Source organism: Camelus dromedarius, chromosome 12 (assembly GCF_036321535.1).
Source record: "Camelus dromedarius isolate mCamDro1 chromosome 12, mCamDro1.pat, whole genome shotgun sequence".
NCBI classification, from domain to species: domain Eukaryota; kingdom Metazoa; phylum Chordata; class Mammalia; order Artiodactyla; family Camelidae; genus Camelus; species Camelus dromedarius.
In genome coordinates, this window is record NC_087447.1 from 49,078,969 (window position 1) to 49,100,211 (window position 21,243).

Sequence of the window (21,243 nt, forward strand, 5' to 3'; positions counted from 1 at the left end):
AGGGGTGGTGAAATGGCTGAACGTGTCAAAAGGTACAAATTTCTAGTTATGTACAGGAATGTAATGCATATAGCATGGTGATTATAGTTAATAATACTGTATTGCATATTTCAAAGTAGCTAGAAGAGTGGATCCTGAGAGTTCTCATCACTTTATTTAACTGAACTTAAAAAATCAGTGAACCATATTAATAGATTAAAGAAGAAAATCACACGATCATCGCAATAGATGCAGAAAAAGTATTTGATAAAATTCAATACTCCTGCATAATGAAAACTCTTAGCAAACTAGGAATACAAAGAAATTTCTTTAATCTGATAAAAGGCATTTATAAAAATATCTACAGCTAACTCATAATTCTGAAATACTGAAAATACTGAACAGCTTCCCCCTGAAATTGGGAACACACAAGGATGTCCACTATCACCACGTCTCTCAACATTGTACTGGAAGTCTTAGCCAGTGAAATAAAGAAATTAAAAAGTAGAAGAGGTATAAGACTGGTAAAGAAGAAATGAAATGGTCATTATCTATAAATGTCATGATCATGAACACAGATAATCCAAAAGAACCTGCAAATGACTAAAAATGATAAGTCAATTTAGAAAGGTTACTGGATACATGTTTAGTATTTCTATACACTAGCAACAAACATGTGGAAATGAAACATAAAAAAGCAATACCACTGACAACAGCATAAAAAGATCAAATACCTAAGAATAAATTTGATGAAAATTATGCACAACCTCATCATTTTAGACTACAAAACTTTGTTGAGAAGAATTTTAAAAGACCTAAAAGAATGGTGGGATATATTATTTTAATCAATCTGAAAACTCAATATTGCAAAAGATTCAGTTCTCTCCAAATTGGTCTATAGGTTCAATGAGTTCCAATCAAAATTTCAGCAGGATTTTGTGTGGAAGTTGACAAGCTCATTCTAAAATTTGCATAGAAATGCAAAGGCCTTATAATACCTGTAGCAATTTTGAAGATCAACATAGCTGGAGAACTTCACTATCAGTTGGCAAAACTTGTTATAAACCTACAGTAATTTAGACACATACACTGTCAGCTGCCTTACCACAATGCCTCCTCAACAACTTAGTGGAGAAAAGGATATAGTTTTTCAACAAATGGTACTGTGTCAACTAAGTATCCACATAAAAAAGTAAACTTTGACTCTACCTCACATCACATACAAAAATTAATTCTAGATAAGTCATAGACCAACTGTAAAAACTAAAATAATCAAGCTTCTAGAAGAAAACTATTTAAAAATATCTTTATGGCTTGAGAGAGACCAACAATTCTTGATCAGGAAATAGAAAGCACTAACCATAAAGACTGATAATTTGGACATCATTAAAATTAAGAACGTCTGTTAAATTCACCGTTAATATGAAAAAGCAAGCCACAGACTGAAAAAAGATGTTTGTGATATATGGATCTACAAAGAACTTGTAACCAGGATAAAGGACTCAAATCAACAAGAAAAAGACACACGACCCAATTTAAATATGGGCAAAAGGCAACAGGCACTTCCAAAAGACGATATCAACGTGACCTTTACAAACATATGAGAAGGTACGCAACTTAATTAGTTACTTGAGAAAAGCAAATCAAAACCACAATGAGATACCACTACATATCTACCCAAACCAGTAAAATGAAAAAGACTGATGTCACCAAGCGTTTGTAAGGATATGGATTAACCGGAAATCTCTTACATCAATATGGGATTGAAAATTGGTACAACCACACTGAAAAAGTATTTGGCAGTATCCATTACTGCTAAATAAACTTTTATACTCTGTGACTCAGCAATTCCACTCCTGGGTATATACTCAACAGAAAGGAGTGCTTATGTCCACCAAAAGATGTGTAAAAAAATGTTCATAATAGCTTTATCCATAATAGCCCCAAAACAAATAACCAAAATGCTTATCAACAGTAAGAAGGGTAAATAAATTGTGGTATAAATGGGATAAATAAGAGAAATGGAAAAGAGTGAATCACTGTTACATGCAACAACATGAATGAACCCCACAGACATAATGTTGAGTGATAAATATATTTCAATTCAGGCAAAACTCATCTGTGGTAATGGAAGTCAGAATGGCAGTTATTCTTGGAGGAGATACTGATTGAGAGGGAACCACATGGAATGCTGAAAATGTTCTATATTGTAATACAGGTGACAGTTAAAAGTATATATGTAAAAATTCAAGCTTTACACAAGATTTCTGAATTTTGCTCTAAGTAAATTATTCTTCAATTTTATTAAAATAAATGTTAAAAACAATGTGGTATTGGCACAGTAATAGAGAACTAGATTAGTGGAGCAGAATATATAATCCAGATATACACTCATGTATTAAAGGGATTTTGGTTTATAATAAAGGTGACCTTTCTTTCATTTTCTGCCCCTGAATGTTGCCATCTGGATGTGATTTTTGGGACTGTGGTAGCTATCTTGAGACCTCAAAGGGAACCAGCCTAAAAGAACAAGCAAGAAGGACAAGGAGGCAGGCCAAGGATGGAAAGAACCTGAGTCCCTGAGAACATCAATGCACCCCAGAACCATCCATCTCTGAAAAGCCTTACTTCTGATTTTCTTATTATTTGAGATTAAAAAAACAAAAAATATCCACTCATAACTGGATTTTAAAAGCATCTTGACTGACAGAACAAGTTAGGAAATCACTGAAACAGCTCATGTTTGAGGTCACACTCTCCCAGGCCCAGCAGTTTAAGAGCAGCAGCTCCCCAGGGAGATACAGACTTTCAGAATAAACTCTCAGAAGTTTACTCACACCATAGGGTTAGTCTGTGCAACAAGGGGCATCACTAACCTGTCCGGTCAACATCCTTTTTCATTGGCAGTATAGTATAATCCGGTTGGTCATCGGAGGCCTCAAATATCCATGACTTGGGCTGCAGCATGGACTGGGGCTCTTTCCGGGGACTTGCCCTGCCTCCAACCCAGTCTCCAGACCCACCTCGGAGCTGAACCTGCTGTAGGTACGGAATCCGGGAAATCCTGTTTTGGTCCAGGCTTAACTTCTTCAGTCTTCAATTAAGGAAAGTGAATACAGAATCACAGCAATAATGATACCTCAGGGACATTTACTAAGCAACTTTAGGGAAAGAACATGGAATCAAGCTTAGACACTTACTACTCTTGTGTGACCTTGAGTCAGTGACTTACCCTCTCTGGGCTTCAATATCCCTATCTCTAAAATGGGGACAGTACTTATTAACCTTTCAAGGTTCTTGCAAAGATTGAATGAGACAATATACAAATGACCTGGCACAAAGCACTGTTCAGTAAATGGTAGCTGAATCCAAAGTAAATTTTCCAGGGATCTAAAACATTAAATGCCAGCATTTCATTACTTCAAAGAAATACAGTCATCCCTCCGTATCTGGTTGAATATGTGGATGTAAAACCTACAGATACAGAGGGCCCACTATACGTAGAACTCAGAGTTTAATTTACCTTTCTGATTCTAATTCTTTTTTTTTTTTTTCCTGTTTCCTCTCTCACGGTCAGGATCCCATCTCTGATAATATCTCCTTCTATCCTTTCTCTTTGCTACTTCTAATCCAGTCACATGATCAGAAATATCCTTACTGACGCCCCACTTTCATGGTTTGAGCTAAAGCTCAGAGGGAAGAAATGACTTACTCATGGCCACACAGCAGATAAGTGGTGGAGCTCAAATTTAAACCCAGGCCTTTTGGCTTCCAGAGAAGCACCCAAGGTGTGAGCAAGGCTGGGGGATATAGAGGGTCCTGTGGAGAGAGGCTTGTAGCCTTACCTCCTGAGCCCGGCCAGGCTAGCAAAGCAATTGGGGTTGGAGAGTTTGTTGTCATCTAGCATCAGTGTCTCCAGCGCTGGGAACCTCAGGATGTACCTCTTTCTGGTCAGCGATGTTACAGATGCCTCCCTGTGAGTGCAAAGACCTTGGGTAATGAACAAGGGAAGGAGACAAGCTCCACCATTCCTAAGAAGACAGAGAATCAATCCAGAGGCTTAACCAGCTTGGGAACTCTGCTAGTGCCCAAGAGAGATCTCTGTGAAGAGGGGCCAGAATATCTAACTCCCTCCCCAACTAACTTCTTCCCCAAACCCCATCATACTTATAGTCTTTTGTATGAAGAAAGGCTGCACACATTTGCTTATGGACACAGTGAGACTGGGTTGGGGCAGATGGAGGGAAAATACCAGGGTGACTGAGTTAGGGGAAGCATTCTGCAGAAGAACACTGCACAATTCTGGGTCAGGGAAGATTCCCAAGTATGCTGTGTCACCCCAAGGATTGGAAACCATAGGAGCACCTGGAGACAATGCCCTTGGCAGGGACCAAGGTGGGTAAGGGAGGATGGATGAAAGGCACCATCCCTGGCTGCAGTGAGGCTCTCCTCTAAAGTGACTTCATAAAATGCACACATCAGTAAGGAACTGAGAAGTCTTTTCTTTAGTGCAAACTCTCTGAGGATTCCCAGAAACATCTGAGAGTGGTATTTAACAGGCTGAGGTCCTGAATCACACAGATGGGGTAGGAATTGGTAGCATTTTAGGTACTACCATCAATGTGACCTCTTTTGTGTCCCCAGGTGGATGAGGCCTAGGGAATTATTTTTAAGCACACAAAGACAGCCGATTCAGATCATGTTTTCATTCCTCCCTCCAACTCCATCCCCTCTATACACCAAAACAAACACATACGGACATCCAGTCACAAATACATATACACATACATAAACCACAAACATGCATACAGCAAAAGGAAGGGAAAGGAGAATTTCTTCTGAGCCTACTGCATTCCTGGCACTGTGTTGGTTGTTTTATATACATCATCTCAGAACAGCACTGAGGAGGGTAGGTGTTATCTATCTCCTCTTCAGATGAGGAAATTCAGACTCAGAGTGACTTGCCTAAAGTCTCAGAGATAGAAAGTGGTAGAGCTCAAACTCTACTCCAAACTCCAGGCCCTTTCCACTGCAGCGCCCACCTCTCACAACACACCTTCAAGCCCTGTGTGGGTTGAAGGGTGGGGAGGTGGAAGGGTAGCCATTGCCTGGACCGGAGAAGCTAGACGAAGGTAAGCAGTGAGTTCAAAAGTCCAAAAGGACTGTTACTGTACACCCAAAGGCAGGAATATTTCAAAGGTGAATTTAGAGGGAGTATATGGCCAGTGGTGCATTCATTCATTTATACTCATGAACTTCTTTAACACGTATCTGTGGAGCTGGGAATAGAAAGAGAAAAGAACACATCCCCCTCTCAGGGTGCTTCTAGTCTCACAGAGGAGCTAGATGCCCAGCACACAGTGGGACAAATGCTGTAACAGAGGCAGGCATGAAGCTTGCTGGGAATCATCCACTCTGGTGGGGAGGACCCACGGAAGGCCATGTTTAAACTAAACCATGAAGACTGGAGAGAGAATTTGCCATGTTCTTAACAACTGTGTGAGAGAGAAGGAACAGAGAGAAAAATCACTGCTTTGTGGCTGGCGCTGCAGTATTTTTAGAAGCTCTGGTGAGTCATATTTCTCATGGTGGGGCCTAGAGAGACACAGATGCTCACCTGTAAAGACAAATGGGGTGAGTCACAGAGCGGAGCAGATGTGAAAGCTCGGGGACCGAACTTCAGGCTGCTCCACAATGCTCAGGACGTACATTCAGTATGTCCCTGAAGCATGGCTGTTAGATGTTCCAATTTTCTAATAGTAAATTCCTCCTTTTTTGGTACTCTAATAATGATTTAGACTATAACTATGACTGTAGTTATAACCATGTAGACTGTAGACTATAACCATGATAGTTCTCACTAAAAAAAGGCACAGGTCACATATGGTTTCAGAAAGAACCCTGGCAAGGTGTGGGAAAAGAGGCTTGAAGTCCAAAGACCGGAGACACTCAACAGAGAAGGAAAGAAGCCTTTAGTCCATGGTATTTTTCAAGGTCACAGCTGACTCTCTTCCTCTTCCTGAAAGGACCAACTTTCTTATAATGAATTTTTAATCTACCTGAAAGCAATTACTGGAGGGTGTACTGAAGCTCTGTTGATTTATAATTAATTAGCCAATCTTTACTTTTACCCCAATGAAATATGAAACAGCTAAGAAATACGGCTTCAAAAAATTCCTCTTAAGCCCCGTAACAAAGAACCTGTCTCTTGTGACAAGTTAAACTACTTTGCCTTTTTTAAGTTCAACTCTAATTATAATGTAGTGAAGTTTCATTTTGTCTCTAAAACAGGTGTCTTAAAATAGGGGGGCAGACAAGAGGGAGGTGAGGAAGATAAGATGCAAAGCTTCACAGGAAAGCATCAGACTTTCCCACTGAGCCCTACCCATGGCAGTTTTGGGAGAACAGCTCTTTGAAGTGGCTGGAGTCTGTCAGTAATGGAGAAATCGAGGTTTCCAGCTGTTCAGAGTAGTACTTTTTTTATTATACCTTCTCTTGGAAAAAGGAATTGATATCATTTAAAATCTGATGGCTTTAATGGAATTTTTTTTGAAGGTAGGAGTATGCCCCAGTGGTTGGATTCCCATTCAGGAATGGGAATTCTTGTGCCATATCAGAAAAAACATGGGGATAAGGATCAGAAGCCCTGGGCTTTGGTTCTGGTGGTGCTGCTCCTAGTTGGTGTTAAGCATCTCTGGGCCTAGTCAGTTCCGCCCTCTAACTGTATGATGAAAGAGGATTTCATTTACTTTACGTTGTAAGATTTTGAATCAGGCTAAAATTATTGCTCAACAGACTGGACCAAGGATTGCAGCAAACAAGATGAAGTTTAGCAAACTCTAATGTTCGTTCAAATGTCAGTTCAGCTTCTGTGATAAGATACAGGAAACCTACCATGCAAACACAGGGTGAGAGAGACAAGGCTTAACAGCTTGCTTGCGTGAAAAAGAACTTACAATATGGCTTCTAAAAAACTAGTGCTCTTTTAAGTCACATTATTAGGAATATGATGATTAGAAAAAAGGGGGTCACAATCCCCCTCTGTTCTGTGCTGGTCAAGCCAAAGAGCCGACCCTTGGAACAAGGGAGCAAGGGAATAGGCCTAATGCGAAGGGCAAAGTATCAGCTATCAGTCAAAACAAGTAAGAGAGCAGTCTAAAGATGGAGTAAGTCAAATATGATTCCCCTAATTCACCCAGAGATAATACTGTGATCTGCCCAGGAATGGAGATACAGACAGTTCGGGATAAATAAGGTATATTGTGAAATGGAAAAAATTAAGAGAATGGAGGATGGAGAACCAGGCAGAGTCAAGTCATGAAAAATCTTGTGATCAATGTTAATGGAGTTTATCTTCGGAACACTGGGAAGCTACTGAAGGACTTTATGCAGGGCAGTGATAGAATCAGAGGTGCATTTTAGACACATCACTCTGGCCGATGGTAAGGAGGATGGATTGGGAGATGAGAAACTGGAGACTAAGACCGAACAGGAAGATTAACAGAAAAGGGAAAGTTTAAGGAAAGTTTAGGAAGTGTAATTCAGAATCTGGCGACTGAATGGATGTGTGGGGTGAGGACGGAAAGAATTCAGGCTGATGAACACGTTTCTAGCCTGGACAACTGCACAATGGATGAAAAGCAGTGCCCACCATTGAGGCCAGGGACACAAGAAGAGATGTTGGCATGGGCATGTGTGTGATGAGTCCGGTAGGATAAGTAGGATATATGGGTGTATAGCTCAAGAGATAGAAGTGAAGCAGAGAAATACTAAGACTTGGGAAGGGATGAGACCACTAAGAAAGACTCTAAAGATTAAGAAAAACAGTGGGTTGAGAGTGGACAACAGGGGACCAAGATTTAAGAGCCTGGTAGAATAAGAGGAATCCACAGAGCACACTGAGTATGGACAGATGAGTGGGAAGAAAATGACAATAATACCTATCTGGAGCCTCATCACTTTCAAAGCATAATTATTTCAGTTGATACTCTGATGTAATCAGGGGTACATTTATTCTCCCTTTTTCATATATAAAGAAATAGTGCAGAGTGGTGGAGTATTGCCTTACTTTATGAAATTAGACTTAATACTGAAAACAACTAGAATGATGAATAAAATATAAAAAGAAAAAAGATCTATCATTTAAAAACATGTAAGAGATACGAAGATAGTAAGGAAGTAGCATGCTGAAATCTAAAAATCCAGACAGAACCTGAGTACAAGAAGCCACTTGTGCCTTTGCTGATATTTGCTGATCTTGTTGAAAGAGAAGGTGAGGCATGTAATTGGAGATCCCCCCCCACCAACTGAATTTTGGATTCTAAAGAGAGGTACCCTCAGGAGAGAGTGAACCAGAACTAAATCCATTCCCCTCAGCCAGGGGAAAACTGCCTTGGAGTGAACAAAGAAAAGGAGGGAGAGGGCAGGCTGGTCTTCTTGCAAACTCTAGCCCAAATTTGTATCATCAGAGTGGTCCAGAAAATATCCAGCTAGTTTAGTTTAGTTTAAAATGGTTCCACACCAGGCACCTAGGCACCTGGCCAAAATAAATGGAAAGGCTCATGGGTACTGCAGACTAAATAACGTGCACCAACTTTCCCCTTAGTATAAACTAGAAAACCAGACAAAATATATATATTAAAAAAATCCTTAAGGCATCTGGGAACTAACAAGTTGTGAAAAATTGGGAGGCCAAGGTTTGGAAGAAGAAGAAAACCCAAAGGGATTCATGTAATATTTGGGGCCACTTTTCCCCTAAGGCTGTCAACTCCAAAAGTGGCTGAGAAGTTGAGCAGAGATTCTGACAAACTTACCAGTTCAGGGACCAAAAACTGGGAGTCCAGGCTGTGCCACAGAAAGGGAACCCTGATCAAATGCCCCTGCTTTAAGTTAGGGCATTGAAGGACTAAATCCTAGGGAGAAGTGTGAACTACAGTGGGGTCCTTGCAGGGATTAAATATTAGCTTCAAAGAATTTCAGTTTCCATAAATGAATTAAGATGATTTGGAATTACTGGTGATCTATGTAACCAAAGAACTCTAGATCTGGTGAGAAAAAAAGTGATTTGAGTTGCCCAAAGGGAGAGTCATGGTCTCTCATTCAGTTCCTGACTATTTACATTTAAAGAAAAAAACTAATTAAACTTAATAAAATTAAATATTCAGCTCTCCAGTCACACTAACTACATTTCAAGTGCTCAGTATGACTAGTGGCTACCATTGCAGACAATGCGATATAGAACATTTCCAGTGTTGCAGAAAGCTCCACTGAACAGTGCTTTCAAGGATTACCACATAACACCTGCAAATTGGTGCTAATGTCTGGGAATATGAAAGCCACGGTGGTCCACTCAAAGTGAGGGATTGTGAAGGTCCCATGGAAGAAGGAAAATTTAGCCTGTGGATGGACAGTGAAGTCACAAACCTACTTTGTGGTTCTCTCTCCAGTTCCTGAACTTGTAAGTAGAACAGATATACTAAGCAACTGACAGAATAACCACACTTCTTTACTGACCAACCAAATGAGGGATATTCTAGTAGGAGGGGCCAAACTGACACCCTAGGAATTCTGCTTCCAAAACAGTAAACCAAAAATAATTCTGCATCCCTGAGGTAACTGTGGAGATTACTGCCAACACTAAAAACTAGAAAGGTGGAAGGATAATGAGTCCTATGACATCCCTGTTTAACTTGTTTATTTGGCTTATGCAGAAAACGGGTCTTGAAGAGTGACTGGAGATTACTGCAAGCTTATTCAAGTGGTGACTCCAATTTCAGCTGCTGTTCCATATGTGGACTCCTCTTACTGCAGCACATCAACACAGTCCCTAGCACTTATGATATTGCTGAGGACCTGTCAAATGTTTCTTTCTTTTTTATCAATGAACGAGAACTACCAGAGCAGTCTGCTTTCACCTGACAGGGACAGCAGTATACCTTTGTTCTCTTCTCTGGGGGCCACATCAACTCTTTAGCCCTATCATAATCTATTCCACAGGGATCTTAATTATTTTGGTATTCCACATCATGTTGATAACAGCTGATGGGCAGGGAATTGGAAATACCTCAGATGCCTCAGTATAGAATGTGCCACAGGATGGAGTTAAACACCTCACAAAGATTCAAGGAACTGCCACCTTGATTAAATTTCTTGATGTTCACATATCTGGAGCATGTTGGGATACCCTCTAATGTGAAAGACACCTTGCACCACCTGCTACTAAGAAAAAGGCACAAAGCTTTGTTGGCCTTTTTGAATTTGGACAGATAGCATAGAACATCTGTGTTGTTCTGATGCACTTACTGAGTCTCTGGTCCATATACTGTGGCTGCCAGTTCTGTGTGGGATCCAAAGCAAGACAAGGCTCTGTGACAGATCCAACCGCCCTGCAAGTTGTTATTTAAGCATTATGTCACTGGCCAAGGGCATTGGGTATTATGACTCAGCAGATCCAAATGTGCCCTAAATGTCTATGGCTGTATAGGCAGGGTTACCATACATTTTGACTTTCAAGGACAGTCTGAGTTTTCACCTGTTATCCCAAAATAATTAATAGCGGAGATTTCCCTCTCAACTTTCCCCTCTCAACTATGTCCTTGTTTGGATGGTAAATGAATGGTCACCCACTCTACGAATAGAGCCTCTTTTAGTCACCAATTACAGAATGATTTTTGAGCAAAGTTGTGCTCTACTCTGCAGGTAACTATTTTCCTTTTGAAAAACAGTTCCTGGCTTACTCCTATATGTTGGTAGAGACTGAATACCTGACCATGAGACACTAAGGTGACCATGTCTCCTGAGCTGTTCATCATGAACTGAATGTGCAGAACTCCCTCATTAAGCGAAAGCAACACTGGAGATCAGGCACAAGCAAGTCTGGAAAAGTTGCATGAATGAATATTGCTTAGATTTCTATAATGTCTATACCTGCTGTACTGTTGCTTCTCCGTCAATCCACAACTAAGGTCCTATGACCAGTGGTTGTAGGACAAAAATCTGCAGCTGGGTTTACAAATGATTTTGCATGACATGCTGATACTAATCCAAACCAGATTGTTCCAGTACTATAACTCCATACAAAGATGGCTCTGAAAGACAGGGGAGGAGAAATCCTCCCAATAAGTAAAACTTAGAGCAATATACCTGATTGACCATTTTGCTTGGTTGGTGAGACAGCCAGAAGTACAAGTCTATGCTGATTCATGGGCAGTGGTTTACCTGAACAGTCAAAGTTTGGGGGAAAAACAAGGGGTGTAAAACTGCTGTCAGGGAGGTCTGAGGGGAAATTACGTAAAAGGACCTCTCAGAATGGATAGGGAGTGTGAGGAGTATTTGTGTCCCACATGAATGCTCCCAAAGACTATCCACTGTGGCGAAGACTCTCAGTGATCAGGTGGACAAGATGACCCATTCCATCAATGTCAGTTGGATACCCTGGTGCTTGTAAAATGGCCCAAGGCAGGGAAGAAAGCTACACACTTCCCTGTACCAAAGCAGATCTGGCTACCACCCCTGTCAAGCACCCAACCTGCCAATAGCAAAGGGTAATGCCGAGTTCCTAACATGGTACCATTTCTGGGAGGATTAGCCAGCCATGCAGTAGGAGGATGACAACAGTGGACACCTTCCTTCATAAAAGGAGCAGTGACTTTCTCCCCTACAGAAATAAATGTGCATTTGAGACATAGATTTTCACTCCCTGACCACAACATCCTGACAGCATCACCATCTGCGGACTTACAGAATGTCTTATTCATTATTCTGGTAGTGCACATAACATTGCTTCTAACCATGGAACATATTTCATGTCAAAGAAGTACAATAATGGGCTCACAGACATGGAGTTCACTTTTTTACCATGGACTCCATCACTCGTAAGTAGATGACCTACTAGAATGATAAAATAGCCTTTTGATGACTTATTTATTGCACTAGCTAGGCAACTACCCATTGTGATGATGGGGTGCTGATTTACAGGATGGAGTGTGAAATAAACCAGCAACCGATACTGATGCTGTTTTTCTCACAACCAGAACACAAGGTCCTAGGAATTAATGAATGAAAATGAAAGCAGCTCCTCTTACAATTATACCCAACAATCCATTTGCAGCTTTTTTGTTTCTCATTCTTGCAACTTTTGAGCTGAGCTGAGTTAGAGGTCTTAGTTTCCTGGAAAGGAATACTTTTACAGAGGACACAACAATAGTTGTACTTAACTGGAAGTTATTACTGGCTACTTGGGTTCCACAGTCCACTGAACCAATAGGCAGGAAAATGTTTACTACATTGGCTAGGTAGTTAATATTGATTATCAAAAGTAGATATGATCGCTGCTATACCTTAAGAACAAAAAAGGAATATGTTTGGAATCCAGGGAATTATCTGGCGTTCCTCACAGAAGTGTCAGGTCCATTAGTCTAAGTTAATGGAATTTCTGCAAGATGAAAGGAGTTCTGGAGAGGGATAGTGGTGATGGCTGCACAACAATGTGAATGTGCTTAATGCCACTGAACTGAACACTTAAAAACGGTTAAGATGGGGAAGGGAGGAGGCCAAGATAGCAGAGTAGAAGGATGCTCGTAGCTCACCCTCTCCCACAAATACACCAAGACTCACATCCACAGACCCACTCAGCCAACCAGAGCACCTGAGGAACTCCGACAGAACATCATCCTCTTCAAAAGATAGAGACGCCAAAAATCTGGTAGGAGAAAAGGAAAAAAGAAAGAAGAAAAGGCAAAACAGTGTGGGACCGGTCCTGCGGGGAGGAAGTGGCAAAGGAGGACTAGTGCTCATTCACTGGGTCTCCCCTCTCCAACTGAGAGGCCAGCAGGACGGTGGGGGAGCCTCCGAGGCTCAGATCTGTACAGAGCAGCCCTTGACTGACAGAACTAAGTTAAACGGGCACAGAGGGTCCCCCCGACACCCAGCCAGAGACGTGGCCAGGCAGCTGGGGGCAGGGCCAGGCTGCCCGAGCTGGGCGGAGGACAGGGACGGCTGCACTGAGGCAGCTCCAGGGAACTATAGGGGGCTGCGTGCTGTGGCTGTGGGTGCACAGGGCAGAACAACCTGGGCAATCCATAAAACAACATGGCTGATGTGCCCTGGTGGGAAGGGTGCATACCCCCATCTCTGAAAACCCACGGAAAGTTTTTGGGTGAAGAGAGGTAGGGCTCAGGCACAGCCGCCATATCCTCCGGCGCTTAGCACCCAGGCGGGGGCAGAGGCAAAACCTGAATCCGCACCTAAGGACTTAGCAGCCTCAAGGGCCAGACAGAGACTTGTCTACAGCCTGAGGCAGATAGGATCCTTCCGTCCTGGTCCCTCAGAGAACTTGCTCCGCCAAGACAAACAAGGCGTTGGGTTTTGGCCTGGAGCAGGGACAGGGCTGTTCCTCAGTCTTCCCCCGAGCACGCCTGCGGAGCGCCGACCCAAGGCGGAGCGCGCAGTGGCACAGAGCAGCGGAGCAACTGGCGCCAGGAGAGGGCAGGCGGCCCCCCACCTTTCGGGCAGGAACGTGGCCCCTGACCGCAGTGCTGGGAGGGGATGCGATCTGCCCTCCTACCTGGCCAGACTGCAACATCTGACTGCGGCATCGGGAGGGGCAGTGACCCGCCCGCCCACAGCAAAGGAGAGCTGCACCTGACCCAGTGTTGGGAGGAGGCGCGATCTGCTTGCCGACAGGCACTGGGAGCAGCACAGACAAGGGCGCCAATGGAGGGCCCTCTGGAAACAGCAAGCTGAGCTCCCAAAACAGGACGTAGACAGAAAGACTTCGCATTAAAAGCACACAGTCTCCAGGAGAACACTGACACCACCCCTTTTTTTTTTTTAAATCTGTTTTTACCTGTTCTATTTTCTATTACCCTTTTAATTTTTACTTCTTAAACAACTATATATACCCCCAGTTTTAATTCCTTTTAAATTAAAAAAAAATATTTTATTATTGTTTTTAAAAATCCACATCATTTCATTTTTATTTCTCTTGGTTTTAATGTCCTGTTATTGATTATACACAGGTTTCAAATACATCTTTTCCTCTTTTCTCCTTTTTTAAAGGTTTTTAAAGGACGTCTCAACTCGATTGCTATTCTGCTTCAACTTGCTCTTCTATTACTCATTATACACTGTTTTCAAACCTTTTTTTCTCCCTTCTTTTAAAATTCTTTCTCTCTCCCTTTTTTCCCCCCTAAGTTTTATTCCTACATAGGCATTAGATAGATAAACTCCTTAAGGACCACAATAGATAACTGATACTCCATAAACCACAGTGCCAGAGAGGTATGAGCAAGATGAAGAAGCAGAGAAACCATTCCCAATTAAAAGAACAAGAGAAATCCCCTGAAAGAACGATCAATGAAATAGACATTGATCGCCTACTAGATCAAGATTTCAAAAAAGGAGTGATCAAAGTACTGAAGGAACTAAAAGAGATTGTGTTTAGAGATATAAAATATGTCAAAAATGAAACTGAAGCTATAAAGAAGAGCCAAGTAGAATTGGTAAACTCATTGCTGAGATGAGAACAGATCTAAAGGCTGTGCAAAGCAGACTAGATAATGCAGAGGAACAAATTAGTGCCTAGAAGACAGGAAAACTGAAAGCACCCAATCAGAACAGCTACAAGATAAACAAATAAAAACAAATGAATATAGCATAAGGGACCTATGGGATAATATAAAGCATGCCAATCTTCACATAATAGGGGTCCCAGAAGGGGAAGAAAGATCAAAGGGGATTGAAAAGGTTTTTGAAGAAATCATGACTGAAAACTTCCTAAACTTAAAGAAGGAATCAGATATCAAAGTACAGGTAGCTCAGAGGGTCCCAAACAGGAAGAACCCGAATAGACCCACACCAAGACATATCATAATCAAGATGGCCAGAGTCAAGGATAAAGAAATGATCCTAAAGGCAGCAAGAGAAAAGCAAAGAGTGAGTTACAAGGGAACCCCCATAAGACTCTCAGCTGATTTCTCTACACAAACACTACAGGCCAGAAGGGAGCGGCAAGATATATTCAAAGTCCTGAATGAAAAAAAGATGCAGCCTAGGATACTTTATCCAGCAAGGCTATCCTTTAGGATAGAAGGAGACATAAAGAATTTCACAGACAAGAAAAAGCTACAAGAGTTTAGCAACACTAAACCCATGCTAAAAGAAATACTGAAAGTTCTACTCTAAATAGAAAAGCAGCAGGATGCTACAGAAATGAGAAACTCACAACTGGAAAGGTAATAACTCATGAATTACAAATAAAATAAACACGAAATTCTAAAGGAAGCCATAAAAATCATTGAGAGTGGGAGAAGGAGGCAGGAAAATATAGAATATTTTTTTCTTTCTTTTTTAAATTTTTTGTTCTCAGTAGGATGGGTTTGAGATCATGTTACTATCAGTTTAATAAAAGCAGTTATAGTAATGGGCTAATAGACTTACAAAAAAGGGTAACCACAAGCCAAAAACTTACAAGGGAGTCACAAAAACTAAATAAAATCCATGACAGTACAAAGGAAAATTACCAAACCACAAAAGGAAGAAGAAAGGAACAAAGAGGAAATACCAAATCAACTGCAAAGGTAAGTTCAAAATGGCAATAAACACACATCTATCATTAACTACTGTAAATGTTAATGGACTAAATGCTCCAGTCAAAAGACATAGAGTGGCAGACTGAAAAATAAAGCAAGAACCTTCAATATGCTGCATACAAGAGACCCACTTTAGGGAGAAGGACATATATAGACTGAGAGTGAAAGGATGGAAAAGGATATTCCATGCAAATGGAAAAGCCAAAAAAGCAGGTGTTGCAGTCTATTTTAAAACAGACTTTAAAACAAAGACCATAAAGAAAGATAAAAAAAGGACATTTTATAATGATTAAACGAGTGATACAAGATGATGATACTCATTCATATATATGCACCCAATATAGGAGCACCTAAGTACATAAAACAATTACTAACAGAAATAAAGGGGGATGTTGATGGGAATACAATCATAGCTGGAGATTTTAACACAGCATTAACATCACTAGACAGATCTTCCAGACAGAAAATAAACAAGGCAACAGAGAAATTAAATAATACAATAGAAAAAATAGATTTGGTGGGTATTTTCAGAGCATTACACCCCCCAAAAATAGGATATACATTCTTTTCAGGTGCACATGGAACATTTTCCAGGATTGATCATGTACTTGGGCACAAAAGAAACCTCAACAATTTTAAGAAGATAGAAATTATCTCAAGCATTTTTACTGACCACAATGCCATGAAACTAGAAATCAACAGCAGAGAAACAAAGGAGAAAAAAAGGAAAGCATGGAGATTAAACAATATGCTATTAAAAAACCAATGGGTCAACAAGGAAATCAAAGCTGAAATTAAAAAATACCTTGAGACAAATGAAAATGAAAGCACAACCACACAAAATTTATGGGACACAGCAAAGGCAGTGCTAAGAGGGAAGTTTATACCGATACAAGCCCTCCTCAAAAAAGAACAATCTCAAATAAACAATTTAACCCACCAGCTGAGAGAACTAGAAAAAGAACAAAAAACCCCAAAAGGCAGAAGGAAGGAAATTATAAAGATTAGGGATGAAATAAATAAAATAGAGATTAAAAAAAAACCATAGAAAAAATCAATCAAACCAAAAGCTGTTTTTTTGAAAAAGTAAGTAAAATCGACAAACCTCTGGCCAAACTCACAAAGAAGAAAAAAGAGAGCACAAATTAGCAAAATAAGAAAGGAAAATGGAGAAATTACAACAAATAAAATAGAAATACAGAATATCATACAAGAATATTATGAAAAACTATATGGAACCAAACTGGATAACCTAGAGGAGATGGACAAGCTTCTGGGAACATACTGTCCACCAAGACTGAATCAAGAAGAAACTGACCACTTGAACAAACCGATCACTAGAAATGAAATTGAAATAGCAATAAAAAAAACTCCCTACAAATAAAAGTCCAGGACCGGATGGCTTCACCAGGGAATTCTACCAAACATACGAAGAAGAACTCATACTAGTCCTTCTCAAACTCTTCCAGAAGACTGAAAAGGAGGGAATACTCCCAAACTCATTCTATGAAGCCACCATCACCCTGATACCAAAACCAGGCAAAGACACTACAAAAAAAGAGAATTATAGGCCAATATCACTGATGAACACAGACGCCAAAATCCTCACCAAAATATTAGCAAAGAGAATCCAACAACACATAAAAAAGATTATACATCATGACCAAGTGGGGTTCATCCCAGGGACACAAGGGTGGTTCAACATATGCAAATCAATCAATGTAATACATTACATCAACAAGAGAAAGGACAAAAACCACATGATCATCTCAATAGATGCAGAAAAAGCATTTGATAAAATTCAACACCCATTTATGATAAAAACTTTCACCAAAGTGGGTATAGAGGGAACATATCTCAACATAATAAAAGCTATATATGACAAACCTACAGCCAGCATAGTACTCAATGGTGAAAAACTCAAAAGCTTCCCACTAAAATATGGGACAAGACAAGGATGCCCACTCTCACCACTCTTATTCAACATAGTCTTGGAAGTCCTAGCCACAGCAATCAGACAAGAGAGAGAAATAAAAGGGATCCAAATTGGAAAAGAAGAGGTAAAAGTGTCACTATATGCTGACAACATGTTACTATATAGAAAACCCTAAAAGGTCCACACAAAAACTACTAGAAATAATCGAAGAATTCAGCAAGGTAGCAGGTTACAAGATTAATGTTCAAAAATCAGTTGCATTTCTTTACACTAATGATGAATCAACAGAAAAAGAAAGTAAAGAAACAATCCCCTTTAAAATAGCACCCAAAGTAATAAAATACCTAGGAATAAATCTAACCAAGGAGGTGAAATTATTACACACAGAAAACTATAAACCATTGATGAAGGAAATTAAAGAAGACTTTAAAAAATGGAAAGATATCCCATGCTCTTGGATTGGAAGAATTAATATTGTTACAATGGTCACACTGCCCAAGGCAATCTACAGATTTAATGTAATCCCTATCAAATTACCCAGGACATATTGTACAGAACTAGAACAAATCATAATAACATTCATATGGAACCATCAAAGACCCAGAATTGCCAAAGCATTACTGAAGAGAAAGAAAGAGCCTGGAGGAATAACTCTCCCAGACTTCAGACAATACTATACAGCTACAGTCAACAAGACAGCATGGTATTGGTACAAAAACAGACATACAGACCAATGGAACAGAATAGAGAGCCCAGAAATGAACCCACAAAATTTGGCCAACTAATCTTCAACAAAGGAGGCAAGAATATACAATGGAATAGAGACAGTCTCTTCAGCACGTGGTGTTGGGAAAAGTGGACAGCAGCATGTAAAGCAATGAAGCTAGAACACTCCCTTACACCATACACAAAAATAAACTCAAAATGGATCAAAGACTTAAACATAAGACAAGATACAACAAACCTCCTAGAGGAAAATATAGGCAAAACATTATCTGACATACATCTCAAAAATGTTCTCCTAGAACAGTCTACTCAAGCAATAGAAATAAAAGCAAGAATAAACAAATGGGACCTAATTAAACTTACAAGCTTCTGCACAGCAAAGGAAACCATAAGTAAAACAAAAAGACAACCTACGGAATGGGAGAAAATTTTTGCAAATGAAACCAACAAAGGCTTGATCTCCAGAATATATAAGCAGCTCACACGACTTAACAAGAAAAAAACAACCCAATCCAAAAATGGGCAGAAGACCTAAACAAGCAATTCTCCAAGGAAGAAATACAAATGATCAATAGGCACATGAGAAAGTGCTCAATGTTACTAATTATCAGAGAAATGCAAATCAAAACTACAATGAGGTATCACCTCACACCAGTCAGAATGGCCATCACTCAAAAGTCCACAAATGACAAATGCTGGAGAGGCTGTGGAGAAAAGGGAACCCTCCTTCACTGCTGGTGGGAATGCAGTCTGGTGCAGCCACTGTGGAAAACAGTATGGAGATTCCTCAAAAGACTAGGAATAGACTTACCATATGACCCAGGAATCCTGCTCCTGGGCATATATCCAGAAGGAACCCTACTTCAGGATGACACCTGCACCCCAATGTTCATAGTAGCATTACTTACAATAGCCAAGACATGGAAACAGCCTAAATGTCCATCAACAGATGACTGGACAAAGGAGATGTGGTACATTTATACAATGGAATACTACTCAGCCATAAAAACTGACAACATAACGTCATTTGCAGCAACATGAATGCTCCGGAGGATGTCATTCTAAATGAAGTAAGCCAGAAAGAGAAAGAAAAATACCATATGGGATTGCTCATATATGGAATCTAAAACAAACAAACAAAGCATAAATACAAAACAGAAATACTCACAGACATAGAATACAAACTTGTGGTGGCCAAGGGGGCGGGAGGTGGGAAGAGACAGACTGGGATTTCAAAAGTGTAGAATAGATAAACAAGATTATACTGTATAGCACAGTATACAAGATCTTATGGTAGCTCACAGAGAAAAAAATGTGACAATGAATATATGTATGTTCATGTACAACTGAAAAATTGTGCTGTACACTGGAATTTGACACATTGTAAAATGATTATAAATCCATAAAAAATGTTAAAAAAAATAAAATCAAAAAAGAAAAAAGTGAAAAAAAAATTGAAAAAATACTGAATAAAAAAAAATGGTTAAGATGGGAAGACATCTGTTAAAGAAAGGAGAAGGGTCTGAGCTAGCCCTTGGAATACACACAGAATCTACATAAGAGAATGTAATGGCCATAAGCATGGTCTCTGGAGTCAGTTGGACTTGGTTCAAATCCTGGCTCTCCCACTTACAAGCGTTGTAACTCTGGATGAGTTATTTAACCTACCTGTGCCTCAATTTCCTCATCTATAAAATGAGGATAACAATAGGACACCTACTTCATAGGGCTGTTGTGAGGAATAAATAAATTAATGTATGTTAAATGCTGAGGACAGTGTCTGACACATAGTGAGCACTACATACATGTTATCGTTACTAAGAGAGGAAAGACCAGTACATTCTAGCCAGAAGGTATGGCCTCAGCAAACGTGCAAAATGGGACTACGTCAAGCTTATTTAGAGGGTTCAGGAAGGGGGAACAGTCTGGCAAGAGCAACAGCCATAGCCTACAATGACTGATCAGAGGAAGGGAAAGTGACTTGTCAGACACCAGTATCTCCCCTAATAAACAGCACAGGGGACTGTGAAACACCCAGCTGAGGCCTCCCCAATCTTTGTGGCCCGGTTCCCATGGAAGCTTTTTCTGGAAGCTTCAGTAGGTGGCATTCTCCCTGCTTTGAGCACTCACAGCCTGCCCTTACCGCCCTTTCCAGCTGCTCTAGATGATTTCCTTGGAGACTTGTACCCAGATAGAGGCTCACAAGGGAACACATGGGACAGACTCTGGGATGTAGAACTTACTGCTCTGTGACAGCCAAACTGGGCGGCAGGGAGGTGAGTCCATTGCCTGTGAGGAGCAGGACACGGAGGTGTGGCAGAATCCCCAGATCACAGATGGCCTCCGCAGTCAGGCTGTTGAAGGAAAGGTCCAGGAACTGTGGTGCAAGGATAAGAGACGGGGAAAAAGAAGCACTACTCGTAACAATGATGCTCATACATGAGGCGGGAGCTGGTCCCTTTTTTTTTTTTTTTTAACCTTCCAGAGGGCCCATCACCCACAGGCTAAAACCCTCTTGACTCTGTGGGTTAACATTCAAGGTCTACTAGAGTCAGTTCCCAACCTATTTGTCAGCCTTAGCTCCCACACTGCAAGCCTTTGTTTATCCTGTGGTGTTGGCCAAAGTGACTCCTCCCCATTCCTTTCCTCCCCCGACCTAGAAATCTTTACTTGAGCTTTTCACTCAACCAGGAAAGCCCTTTCTCCATGTATCTGAATCTAAGCCTGAAAAGGCTGGCTCAAAAGCTGTCTCCTTATAAAACTTTTCTTAATTCTCCAACCACTTGGACTCACCCCTCCTCTGACTTTATCTAGACTGCTCTGAGAGTGTTTTTCATGGTTGACCAGGTATCTGTGATAACTGAGTCTAATACTGGTACACGGATGTGCCCAGCAGTCTGGCACACAGTGGTACACTAGACTATAAACTCTCTGAGTTGAAAGGCCTTGGCACTGTATTGCTGTATCCTTATAACCTAGCATAGGACCTGGCACATAGTAAATGCACATTAA

At 40.6% G+C, this 21,243-nt stretch overlaps 1 protein-coding gene across 13 annotated transcripts in view; it reads right to left on the bottom strand.

Moving 5' to 3' along the window:
• XRRA1 (X-ray radiation resistance associated 1) overlaps positions 1–21,243 on the bottom strand; it is an 86,223-nt gene that overhangs the window by 41,938 nt on the left and 23,042 nt on the right. For 6 of the 13 annotated variants that reach the window (XM_064492702.1, XM_031460331.2, XM_064492703.1 and 3 more), the window contains 3 exons: positions 20,475–20,608; positions 3,825–3,953; positions 2,856–3,073 (listed from right to left, as the gene is read on the bottom strand). In XM_064492702.1, coding sequence (XP_064348772.1) covers positions 2,856–3,073; positions 3,825–3,953; positions 20,475–20,608 — 481 coding nt within the window. Of the gene's footprint in view, positions 1–2,855; positions 3,074–3,824; positions 3,970–20,474; positions 20,609–21,243 lie in introns of those variants that run through there. The other 7 variants (XM_064492705.1, XM_064492704.1, XM_064492709.1 and 4 more) reach the window with 6 other exon arrangements.